The 12,708-nt window shown below is 35.2% G+C and overlaps 1 protein-coding gene across 1 annotated transcript; it reads left to right on the top strand.

Annotated features, from left to right (window-relative positions):
* Window positions 1-12,151: 12,151 nt before the first annotated feature.
* LOC125609639 (serine/threonine-protein kinase TOR-like) lies at window positions 12,152-12,708 on the top strand. Its single transcript, XM_048781172.1, has 2 exons — window positions 12,152-12,395; window positions 12,485-12,708. Exons 1-2 carry the CDS (start codon window positions 12,275-12,277, stop codon window positions 12,637-12,639), a joined length of 276 nt encoding a protein of 91 aa, XP_048637129.1. The 5' UTR covers window positions 12,152-12,274; the 3' UTR covers window positions 12,640-12,708.

Below are 12,708 nucleotides of genomic sequence, written 5' to 3'. Positions count from 1 at the left end.
GATGAAGAAGGGCTAAGGTTATGGGGGAGCAACCTTTTCAGTTTATATATTTTATGTACTTTCCGATTGCACCATTTGCTGCAATTGTGTTTACCCTATTATTCAGACTGATCATGGCTTATGGGGGAGTATTTATGTGTGTTGTCTTGGTTAAGATGTATTAAATACTTGAACCCAACTATTAGGATAATATAAGTATGTTTTTTGGTTGCTCCATGCCTATATGAGTTTGTTCTTGTTTGTTGCGGATCCCTGTGTTGTGTGTGTGACTTCATCTTAGGTACTTGTGAGACGCAAGGATTAAAAAGGGGGAGATTGAAGATATATAGTCAAGACGAAGCTGTAGTAGTTCATGAAGCACGACATGAACTACGACATCAGATGAGGATACAAGAAGCTGGTCGAATGAGTTAATGAGCATTCAAGGAAGAATTACTGAAGGAGTCAGTTTAAAGGAAGAATTGGAGAAGAAGCAATCTAACTCAGAAGAAAGGAAGATTGGCTTATTCACTGAAGAAGAAGATATGGAAAGTTTCCATTAAATAGATTTTGTGTCTAGGGTTTCTCCTCTAAAGAATATAAAGAGGAGGCGTGGCACTGTGTTGCCGGTGAACACACAGAGAGAGTTTTTAGCAATAGGAGGTTTGCAAGTCCGAATAAGGAGAAGCAAAGCCACTAGGGGTTAAGGGTTTTAGTGGTTCATAGACTACGTGAAGTCTGTGAACGAGTGAGACTAGTCAACAAGTCAAGGTTTGTCTTGAGCTTGCTTGAAGGATTGCTTTTAAGAAGAACTTGTAGTTGCTTTTAAAAGGATTAATCTAGTCGATTTTATTGAAAAGAAATATCCCTGTGTTACTGTGTGTTCCAGTTAGTGTAGCTTGATTATCTTACATCAACACATTGTTCTCCATACAATAGAGACATAGGTTCAAAAAACTAATTTTACCTGAAATCAGATTTGATGAACCAAAATTTTTTCCAAATACCTGAAATATATTTTAAATTTTGAAAATTTATCCAAAACTATAACCGAAAACCCAAACTTGAAGGTTAAAAGAATATCTGTAACACCAGCAACATATCCGAAATACCCAAAAATACATAATCTAAACAAAATATTTCGCATACTTTGTGTACCCGATGAGTTCTCCAGTAAGATCTAGACCCAAACTGAGATCGCATGTCCAAAAACATACCCAATAGGTAATTTGCCCTGTACCTGGAACCGAACAAGACCTATATCTTTTACTCGGTTTCAGTTGATTTTTTGGATCCGGATAAAATTTTCAGACCTAAAAAAGAGTTACAAAAAAATATATACATACCAATTCTTAAATAAACTAATAACGCACAATCACAAAATACTAATTCATATCAAATTTTCTTTATAATAAAAAAAACCCGCGCTTTCGAAGCGCGGGTCAAAATCTAGTAAGACATTAAACCAGAACTGATAAAATATCCAAATTTGAAGAACCATATCAAATGCAAAACAACCACCACGTCACTTAGACAACGCTGATGATTTCTTCGTTTTCTTCATGCAGGGACGAGAGAGGAGATAGGCAGATGTGACGGCCGCGGTAGCAGAGATTGTAAGCGGCTAGGAACTTCAGGGAAAGAGAGGCGGTAACCAGTGGATCGCTACAAGAAGACGGGAAATTAGGGTTTGTTTGACGCCGGCGTCTGAGATGAAGTGGATAACATATCGAAGAAGAGCAGAAGAATCACATAAAATTTTGAAAATAAAACAAAGAAGAGAAGTACCAGATTGAGATTTGCTCTGATACAATGAAAGTTTGAATATTTTCTTATCTTACTTAACGTGTGATTACAAGTGTTTATATACACAGACTAGATACAATCAGCTAATATCTTCCTAGATTACAAGAGAGCATATCTGAACTAAGAGCATATATGAACTATAAACTGAATAAGAATATTGAGTGGCATATTCTTTCATGTGCGGCTGTGGAGGGTTCTGATTATGAGGTTAGTCCCTCCGAGTAGATATACTCGGACCCGGAGACTGAAAGTGATTACATGGTGTTCTGTGTCGGAGAAATTTGCCATGGCATAAAAGATTGAGAGGCGAAAGATGCATTCGAGTGGATGACATGTTAGCTTTATTTTTATTTTCTCTACAATTTTAGAAAATCCTCTGATTAAAAACTTAAACAAATCAACTAATGGCCCACTTATGTCACCAATGGAACTTTTTTTTTTTTTACAACAAACATTTACAGACTCATATAGACTCTGTAAACCAAGAATGTAATTCTACATCCATGTGCACGACGAAAGACGGTTGTTTTGCGATTGTTTTAAATAATGTATTATGCTTGGACATTAAAAATTTTGGAAATTTCTTAAAATATTTTTATAATTCCAAATTTGATATTTATATTTTACAGACAACTTGAAAGTGTCATAATAAAGTCTACAAAAAAAAAATTACATATTTTTTTTGGAAAAAAACAATATCTCTGTTTCTAAAGCCACAACATCAATTGAAACAACATAAATCGACATGTTATCACAATCCTTTAAAGTTTATGATTTTTTTTCGTATCTCATACTCTTATTATTTGAAAAATATATTTACACCATATTTAGTCTATAAATATTTTTAATAAACAATTATAGACTTTCTTTTTAAATAAATTGTATACTTTTTAAAGGTAGAAAAATTGTTTCAACATGGTCTTTAACAAATAATAAAATTAATTAATTAGGTTATATAAATATATTTATTTCAATATTTTTAAAACTTGAATTTTATTTAAAACAAAAAAATAAGATAATCAGTATTATCATCAACATGTATGTTACATATTTTATTTTATTTTTTAAAACTTTTAAATTTATATATGCTATATTTTTAATTAAATTTTAAATAAATTGACTTGAAATGAATCTTAAATGTATTTATCATATTTTGTAATTTACATACATTGAATCAATTGAAAAGATTACAAAAATTCATTTAATGTTTCCTATTAAAATACATAATAACATAATTTGTTATAAATCAATAAATTTTATTATACTAATATAAATATATAAGATTTTTTGTTTTCAATTGAAAAGAAATAATATGATGAATAATGTTATTTAGTCGAAATTTATAGTATAGTAACTTTTAGCGTTATATATATATAAGCAATTGCTTTATAATAAAATCATAATACCTAATAAATTTTGTGATTCCATCCTTGTAAAAAACATAAAATCATGCCAAAAACAATCTAATTTTAAATAACCAAAGAAAAGACAAATATCTAAAAAACACAGACCCTCTAATGTGATTATATATCACTTTGTTATATAATACACATACAACTATAATTTACAAAATATACGTCAATACATTACACAATTACACGTAGAGCGTATCATACACGTAAAGCATATTCCGCGCGTTGCGCGGACCGATCCTAGTATATTATATTTTTATTGTTTCTCCGATCTATACTAATGTATATTTTTTTCTCTTGTAAGTACAACACATAAATGACAAACTGTTTGATAAAAACTAGATTTTGACCCCCGCGCACTCGCGGAGATGTATTTTTCAAAATATGTTGCTATTTGTTTTTCATGTCAATATTAGGGCTAGATAAAAAAAAAATCCAAATCTGAAGAACCGAACCGATCCCAATCCGAAAGAGTAGTACCAAAACCGAACAGAAATTGCTTAAATATCCAAATTATTCAAAATTTTGATGTTTAGAGATTCGAAACTGAATCTGATCTGAACCGAAGTATTTCAGATACTCAAATGTATCCGAAAAATGTTTAAATACTTATACATATAAATTATTGTTAGATTTAATGTATATAAAAATGTCCAAAATACATATGATACTTTTAAGTTGGTTTAAATACATGAAAATATCTACAAATAGTCAAAAAATAAATATCTAAAATAGTTAAAGTATACTCAAAACTCCAAAAATATTTAAAAAAATTATTTATTCTCAATCCAAATATTTAAAACAAACCAATTTATATGTTAAATTTAGGTATTCTAACATATGTTATTCAAATTCATATGTGATATTTTATTTTGTTTATTGATTTTGAGAAATTTAAAGTATATAATGAATTTAAATTTTTTTTAAATAATTTAAATAGGTTATCTGAATCCGAACCCGCAAATATCTGAAAAGAATTCGAACCAAAATTTAGAAATATCTGAATGTGTCTGAAATCTTTGACCCCGGAAACAAATCCAAACCAAATCCGAATGGATACCCGAAAGCCCACCCCTAGTCACTATTATATATCATATATATATCATCGTATAATTAATCGTATTTTATATGTACCATCATATAAGTAATCATATAATTAATAGTTTTTTATATGTATCATCATATAAATAATCATATATAATATTTTTAAAATTTAATGTGAAATATAAAAACCATAATTTAAGTTGGTATATGAAATTGAGCTTTTTATTGTATTTTTATATATATTGAAACTATTATTTTAATAATGGTTATTGGAAAATATTTTAGTAAAAATAAAATTTTGAATATATGTATCTTTTAAATCAGTTTTTAATATAAATCAACTTTAAATTATTATTTTGATTTGAAATAAGTTGAAATTTTATTTTATGATTATTTTAGACAAAAAAAAATGCTTTTAGGTAATTAGATTAATCAATTTACGTATATTTTAAAGTTGGCTCAAATAGATAGTTTATCATAATATAATGGACTTCCAATTTTTATTATTAACATAAATCTATTACTTTTTTCTTAATATACTGCTATTCATATTTCCAAACAATATTATATTTTTTAATATTACTATTCATGTTTACAAACAAATTTTTTTTTTAAACTGCTATCCATGTTTCCAAACAAATTTCATTAATTAAAGTTTCCAAATAATCTCAATGTCTACTTAAGTTTTAAGGGTTAATTTGCCAAATAGCCAATTTTGGAGGCAAAATAAAGAATCTAGCCATGATTTTGACATTATTAAGTCACTAACAATTTTTTCCAAGTTTCATTCGGTTTTATTCTTTTTCATAACAAGTTGCGGGTGAAAGAAGAAAGAAGTGATGACGTTGATGGTGAAAAATATATGGACCTAAAAGATCAAGACTGTAGTTGGTAAGAAAATCAATGGTGCTCAACAATGGAGGATGGATGGCGGTGGTTACACAACAGCAATGGACGGAAGATGTGGTGATGCTTACAACGACGGTGTGAAAACTATGGTGGTAGTTATTATGGAGAATGAAGCGGATTTGGATACATGAAAAAAGGTGATCTTTCATGATAGAGATTACAATGGTTATGGTGGTGTTTGTGGTGATCACCGATATAATTAATGTGGTTGAAGAAAGAGACATTATAAATAGAATGGAACATATCAAATAGTCTAGTACATATTGTTCAAATTTTGAAATGTATATGATTGTAAGGAAATAAGTAATGTTTACCCCAACGTTTACCCAAATCTTCCATAAACTAAACCCAAAATACTAATCACTAAACCCTAAAAAAGAAAATATAAACCCTAACCTAAAAATCAAAATATGCACATAGTACATAATGTGAAGCAAAATCAAAATAGAATAGTAACAAACAAAATAGCATAGTACATGGAAAAATATAATGCTTACCCAACGTCAACCCAAACCTCTTATAAACTAAACCTAAAACACTAATCATTAAACCAAAAAGAAAATATAATCTCTAACCCAAATATCAATAGAATGGGAAAAACTGAATGGTATGGAACAAACTGAATGGTGTGGAATAACTAAATAAAATAGTATTACGGATTTCGTGGCGGTGATGAGAAAACAGTTGTTCTGGCTATAAAAGAATCGGTGTTCGTGGATATAGAAGAGGAAATGGTTTTCCATAACGGAGGTGGTGTTGCCATGATGAAGATTATGATGGCGAAGAATGATAGTAATAGAGTAGGTGATAATAATTAGGGAAGAAGAAGATTGTAGTTTTTTTTTTTTATAACACTGAAATATCATTGTTCTCCATACAATAGAGACATAGGTTCGAACGAGCCCATTAAACCGGAAAGCTTAAGAAACAAGAAAAACAAGAGAGGAGAAAAAAACAAATACCAGTAGGCACCAAATGATATAAGGCATGTCCTAGGTGATTCCACCCAAAAAAAGCATTACTTGGCTTGCGCTTCTAGTACCAGGAGATGGTGAAGCCACACAGGAGCATTGTAAGCAATATAAGATTGATGTCGATGGTCTCGAGTCACACATACTGCGAGTGCGTCAGCAGCTTCATTTCTACTTGGCCGACAATGATCTAAACTCCACATCTCAATCTCCGAGAGATAGCTTTGAATAGTATGAATGATCCTTGAGAACTGGGGAAATAACGTTGGATTTGTTAGGATTTCCAGAGGTAAGAAAGTTGTAGTTTACCGGAAGAAAAATAAAACAAAAGAGAAATAGATAATTAAGAAGGATAATATAGTATATATTGTAGGAATGTTAGAGGCCTTTTATTTTTTGGTTATATTTTTAATTATGATTTGTTTGGTAGCTGCTGAATGCAATTTTCCTTTTAATAATATAGATGAGATGTAAATATGTGTAAATCAATTGCTTCCGCCAGGTTATCTCCGGCGTCCATTTGCTTGGTTCTCCTCGTTGGTTTAAGGTGTTCTGAAACTCGTCACGTTGATCTCTGGAGCTGCTTTCGGCGTCTGGAGTGGTTTCCCACTAGACGATGGCCGGACCTGGACCTAGTCAACCCCGCTTCGCCTATTGTTTAGCTTGGGATAGGCTTCGACCCCTAAGCCTATTCTCCGGCTGAATTGCTCTCTGATTTATGCTCTTGGTGCAGGTACCGGCTTCAAGATAAAGCATCGATCAACTAGAATTGTAATGATGCTAGTTTTGTCTAGCTTTAATCAAACCCTCGGGTGATGATTAAATCTTCATGTCACTGAATGTCTTTTTTTTTTTTTTTTAATCTTTTTTGGGGCATTCACTGACCCTTGCTTTATTTATTAGCTTATTTTAGATGCAATAGTTTTTGATTCTTCAAAATCAAATGTATCTCATGTATCACATTATTCATTAATGAAAATTCACATACTTATCAAAAAAAAAAAAAAAAACGGAGTACCAAGGAAGACTGGGAAGAATGGATGAGACATTTTAGTATTGAATTACTTAAAGAGTCTCCCTCTCCAGCATTGAGAACTTGTGCAAAACTTGCTCATTTGCAGGTGTTTCATCTATGCTCTTTCTTTTTCTCTCTCTCTCTCATAAGGGTATGCATTTTAACGACTGTATATTACAGCCTTTTGTCGGGAGAGAATTGTTTGCCGTTGGTTTTGTCAGTTGCTGGGCACAGATGAATGAAGCTAGCCAAACGCAGTTAGTTAGGAGCTTGGAGATGGCTTTTTCATCTCCAAATATCCCTCCTGAGATTTTGGCGACACTACTTAATTTGGTATGTTCTTTGTTAAGCTACAAAAATTAAGTATGCTTTCCTTTAACTATGGTTATGCTCATTGAATGCTAGTGTTTTAAGCATAGGCAAATATATAGTGTTAGCAATGAGTTAGCTACGTCTTGCTTGAATAGAAACAAAATTCTGCTTAGGTCACCATTTCCTTAGTGATTGCACCTGTTATTCTTTCTACTGAAAAAAACACCATCAACTAAACAATCTGCAAACGTTAATATTGACCCTGGTATCCGAGTTTCTGCTTAAGACTGGAGTAAAGGATCATACATTTAGAGTCAAAATAAACCTACCTCTGTGTGATCTTGGTTCTTGGTCCTGTCACATGAGCTTTATTTCCTCAATACTCGTTTTAGGCAGAATTTATCCAACATGATGAAAAGCCTCTTCCCATTGATATTCGTCTCCTGGGGGCTCTTGCTGAAAAGGTTTGCGTCATGTATTTCATAAGATATGGCATTTCTATCCTTTTTGAATCAAACATTCATCCTGTTTTTCTTGGTAATGTTGCGATTTTCAACTTTGCAGTGCCGTGTTTTTGCCAAAGCTTTGCACTATAAAGAGATGGAATTTGAGGTTCCACGGTCCAGAAGGATGGATGCCAACCCAGTTGCTGTTGTTGAGGCTCTTATACACATAAATAATCAGCTACACCAGCATGAGGTACATTATCTTACTTCTACGACTTCCCCATCTTGGCTATGTGTCATTCTTGATTGTTTGGGATTTGTTGGCATAGGCTGCTGTCGGCATATTGACCTATGCTCAACAACATCTTGATGTGCAATTAAAAGAATCATGGTAACATGACTTTTCTCATTCTTACTGGCACTTATTTCCGGTTGTGTGTGATAGGCGCGCAGACAGAATTTGTTTGTTACTAGTAACAGTGTTTGTTTCTAGGTATGAGAAGCTGCAGCGATGGGACGATGCACTCAAGGCGTACACTTTGAAAGCATCTCAAACATCTAATCTCCATCTTGTATTAGAAGCCACATTAGGTAACCAAGTCTTATATTGGGAAGATCCCGTGTTTTTAGTTTCCATATAATTTCTCGTGGAAGTGGAATCTAAGGTTTTTTTTTATATTTTTGGGGGTCTATATGTATTGTCAGGCTCTGACGCAGCTAGTATCGCAACAAAAAGGTCCATGCATCTGTTTTATGTGCATAAGCTCCAGACATCTATCCATATGGCTTTTTATTCATTATCTGGATATATGTATTAGCTGTTGGGCCTAATTATTAAGCTTATTAGCTCAAATAATGAAAGGCAAATGTGAAAAGGAAATGGGCTTACGAGCTCTTTGTAAAAAGCCATGTTGGCATTAATGAAAGGAAATAAGAGAGTCTCACATCGATTAAAACTTGAGAAGTTGTGATGTATATATATGGTATCACACTCTCTTTGGATTAAACGGCTCAGAGGAAGAGAGAGCTCCCCACGCGCGCGCCGCCGTCCGGCTCGGCTCGGCGTGGGCTTGGGCTTGGGCGGAGGGCCTTTGGCCCGATAAGAATTATTCTTTTTGGACCAAGTTAAGCTCAACGCTTTGCCATTTTATTTCTAAAAAACAGCATGACATTTGTGTATAAACGACATGTAGTTCGTTTAAAAATTACACGAAGTTTATCTGTTCGAAATGGATCAGAACGAGTCAACAAGAGAGAAACTTGCGGAGAAAGCTGCTCAACGTTCCACTCCGAGATCTTTGCGAGATTTTCGGAAAAAACGTTCGCAACAGTTTCGAAAAACCGCTCCTAGTCTTCTCTTTAAATACGGACTCTCCTCTTCTCATTTTCTTCAACTTTTTCACATCGAAACCAGCATCAAAATTCCCTTAGCGTAAGTCATAAAAACGAGAGTGTTTCGTAGAGTTTATAGTTCGATAGGACGATCACGAGTGAGGCGTGATTCGTCTACCATGGTTGTATCCTGGGACTCTATATTCGTACAGTCCCGTCTCACTAACGGAGCGAATATTTTGAGTTAAGGAAAGAGATCATATCTCGCCTCCATGTCTCGTTGCGAATACGATTTCTTATCGTTCTCGTATTCGTTTTCTATATTCGTCTATTTCCTTAACTTCGCTTTTATTATATCGTTTACATCAGTCCGGTTTACTGGCTTCTACAATCTTAACTCAAAATCGCTTTATGTTTAAAGCTTTAAACTGGTTGATAAACGATTAATAGAAACGGGTTTCGGAACCGTGTTTGCTATTTGCTTTCTAGCACTTCCGCGAAACGTTTGTTCTTATATCAAAACGATGTTTGGGATTTGCTATACGCTTATCCGCGAAACGTTTCTGGCTAAATGTGTTTGCGATTTGCCTTAAAGCACTTCCGCGAAATGTTTCAGTTTTACTTTATTACGCTTTGCGGATTGCTTTCTAGCATTTTCGCAAAACGTTTTTTGATACATTTCTTCAAACGTTATATATATGAATCGTTTCAGTGACCGCTTTCTTAAGCGAGTCTGTGAAACATTCTAAGTCTATAAAAATGGTTTCTGCGAACGCTTCTAAGCGAGTTTGCAAAACGTTTTTTCAAGACTTATATTGATATGATTTGGTTCAAACACCAAAAATGAACATCGATTTTAGACTATTATTTTCTTTAAAATAATATGTTAATTGTTGAATGGAGTACTAATCCATTTTCATGTTTTGTCTACAGGAAAATGACAAACGAGAACGACACCCCCACTCCCATGGACACCTCGGATGTCATTCAAACTTCACTCAACGCTGCATCAACTGGCGTGACAACCGCTGGAAACATCACAGCGTCAACCACTGCAGCAACAATGAGCACTTTCCTCCCTGCGGGGAATGCTGCTGATGAAACCACTCGCCGTACCCTATTCGGTGCTGGTCTTTATCAGACGGGTTCAATTTCAGCAACTGCAAGTGGTCCGGTGGCAGTTCAAACTCCTCCGACTGTCCCTAGTGTGTTCACTCAAGGACTGATGCCACACCAATTTGATGGCAAAGGCTTCAAAATGTGGCAGAAGAAGATATTGTTCTTCCTGGCAACGATGAAGCTGGAGAAGTTCTTCCAGGAGGACAAGCCCCTTATGCCTTACGGGATTGATGATGTTCACAGCCTCGCAACTGTTGACATATGGGTGCATTCCGACTTCATCTGCAAAGGCTACATTTTGGGTCGCCTCATTGACCCATTGTACCGTGTCTACTGTGAGATCCCCACGGCGAAAGAGCTATGGAGATCACTAGACAAGAAGTACAGAGGTGAGGACGCTGGCTGCCAGAAGTATGTGGTCTCAAAATTCCACGACTTCAAAATGGTGGATTCAAAACCCATCATGGATCAGGTGGAAGCGCTTCAGCTCATTTGCCATGAAATCGCTGTTGAAGGAATGTCCATCTGCGAGACATTCACAACTCTCAGCTTCATTGAAAAGCTTCCTCCAAGCTATGCGGATTTCAAGAACTACTTGAAGCACAAGAAGAAGAAGATGGGACTCGAGGAGCTCATCACGAGGCTTCAGATGGAATCCAGAAACCGAACTGCTGCAAAGGTCGGTACAAAGGAGCACAGTGTCAACATGGCTGAGCACAAAGGCAAAGGAAAGGCCCACGCCTATTCTCCTGCCAAGCCTTCCAAAACTGCTGCAGCCTTGAAGGCTTTTGGAAAAAACTTCAAGAACAAAGGTATTGAGATCAATGCGAATGTGGGGGATTGTTGGGCCTAATTATTAAGCTTATTAGCTCAAATAATGAAAGGCAAATGTGAAAAGGAAATGGGCTTACGAGCTCTTTGTAAAAAGCCATGTTGGCATTAATGAAAGGAAATAAGAGAGTCTCACATCGATTAAAACTTGAGAAATTGTGATGTATATATATGGTATCACACTCTCCTTGGATTAAACGGCTCAGAGGAAGAGAGAGCTCTCCACGCGCGCGCCGCCGTCGCCATCCGGCCGGCTCGGCTCGGCTCGGCGTGGGCGTGGGCGTGGGCTCGGGCTTGGGCTTGGGCTTGAGTGGAGGGCCTTTGGCCCGATAAGAATTATTCTTTTTGGACCAAGTTAAGCTTAACGCTTTGCCATTTTATTTCTAAAAAACAGCATGACATTTGTGTATAAACGACATGTAGTTCGTTTAAAAATAACACAAAGTTTATCTATTCGAAATGGATCAGAACGAGTCAACAAGAGAGAAACTTGCGGAGAAAGCTGCTCAACGTTCCACTCCGAGATCTTTGCGAGATTTTCGGAAAAAACGTTCGCAACAGTTTCGAAAAACCGCTCCTAGTCTTCTCTTTAAATACGGACTCTCCTCTTCTCATTTTCTTCAACTTTTTCACATCGAAACCAGCATCAAAATTCCCTTAGCGTAAGTCATAAAAACGAGAGTGTTTCGTAGAGTTTATAGTTCGATAGGGCGATCACGAGTGAGGCGTGATTCGTCTGCCATAGTTGTATTCTGGGACTCTATATTCGTACAGTCCTGTCTCACTAACGGAACGAATATTTTGAGTTAAGGAAAGAGATCATATCTCGCCTCCATGTCTCGTTGCGAATACGATTTCTTATCGTTCTCGTATTTGTTTTCTATATTCGTCTATTTCCTTAACTTCGCTTTTATTATATCGTTTACATCAGTCCGGTTTACCAGCTTCTACATTAGCTACTTGCATTGTCTGGATTGATTCTCTTTCTCACATTTTCCCATTTTCTTATTTAAATGGCCATGTTTCTTCTCAATGTGAATTGAATGTTTTTAGATTCTGACGAGGGAACTCTCAAGTGTGCCACATTCTCAGTCTGACATGATGGCTAGTATGGTATCTAGCAAGGGAGAAAATGTTCCACTTCTTGCACGTGTAAATCTCAAATTGGGAACATGGCAGTGGGCACTTTCTCCCGGATTGAATGATGGGTCTATTCAAGGTGAATATTAGTTACTTTTAACTGTGTAAGTGTAGTCAAACTAGTTCTGACCATAACATTCTGGTGACAATCTAATACTCTTTTTTCAGAAATTCTTGATGCCTTTAGCAAATCTACCATCTATGCTCCTAAATGGGCTAAGGCATGGCACACATGGGGGTTATTCAATACGGCAGTGATGTCTCATTACATATCAAAAGGTCAAATTGCTTCTCAGTTTGTTGCTGCTGCAGTCACTGGATGATACTTCCATTCTATAGCATGTGCAGCGAATGCCAAAGGAGTTGATGATAGTTTACAGGTTAAGTGTGCA

Source organism: Brassica napus, chromosome A5 (genome assembly GCF_020379485.1).
Source record: "Brassica napus cultivar Da-Ae chromosome A5, Da-Ae, whole genome shotgun sequence".
Taxonomy (NCBI): Eukaryota; Viridiplantae; Streptophyta; class Magnoliopsida; order Brassicales; family Brassicaceae; genus Brassica; species Brassica napus.
Note: the sequence above shows the minus strand (reverse complement) of the source record. Positions and strands in the feature narration are given on the sequence as shown.

Coding starts and splice junctions, on each gene's coding strand:
- LOC125609639 (XM_048781172.1), top strand. CDS start 12,275: ATGATGGCTAGTATGGTATCTAGCAAGGGAGAAAATGTTCCACTTCTT. Junction 12,396..12,484: donor GAATGATGGGTCTATTCAAG/GTGAATATTAGT, acceptor CTCTTTTTTCAG/AAATTCTTGATGCCTTTAGC.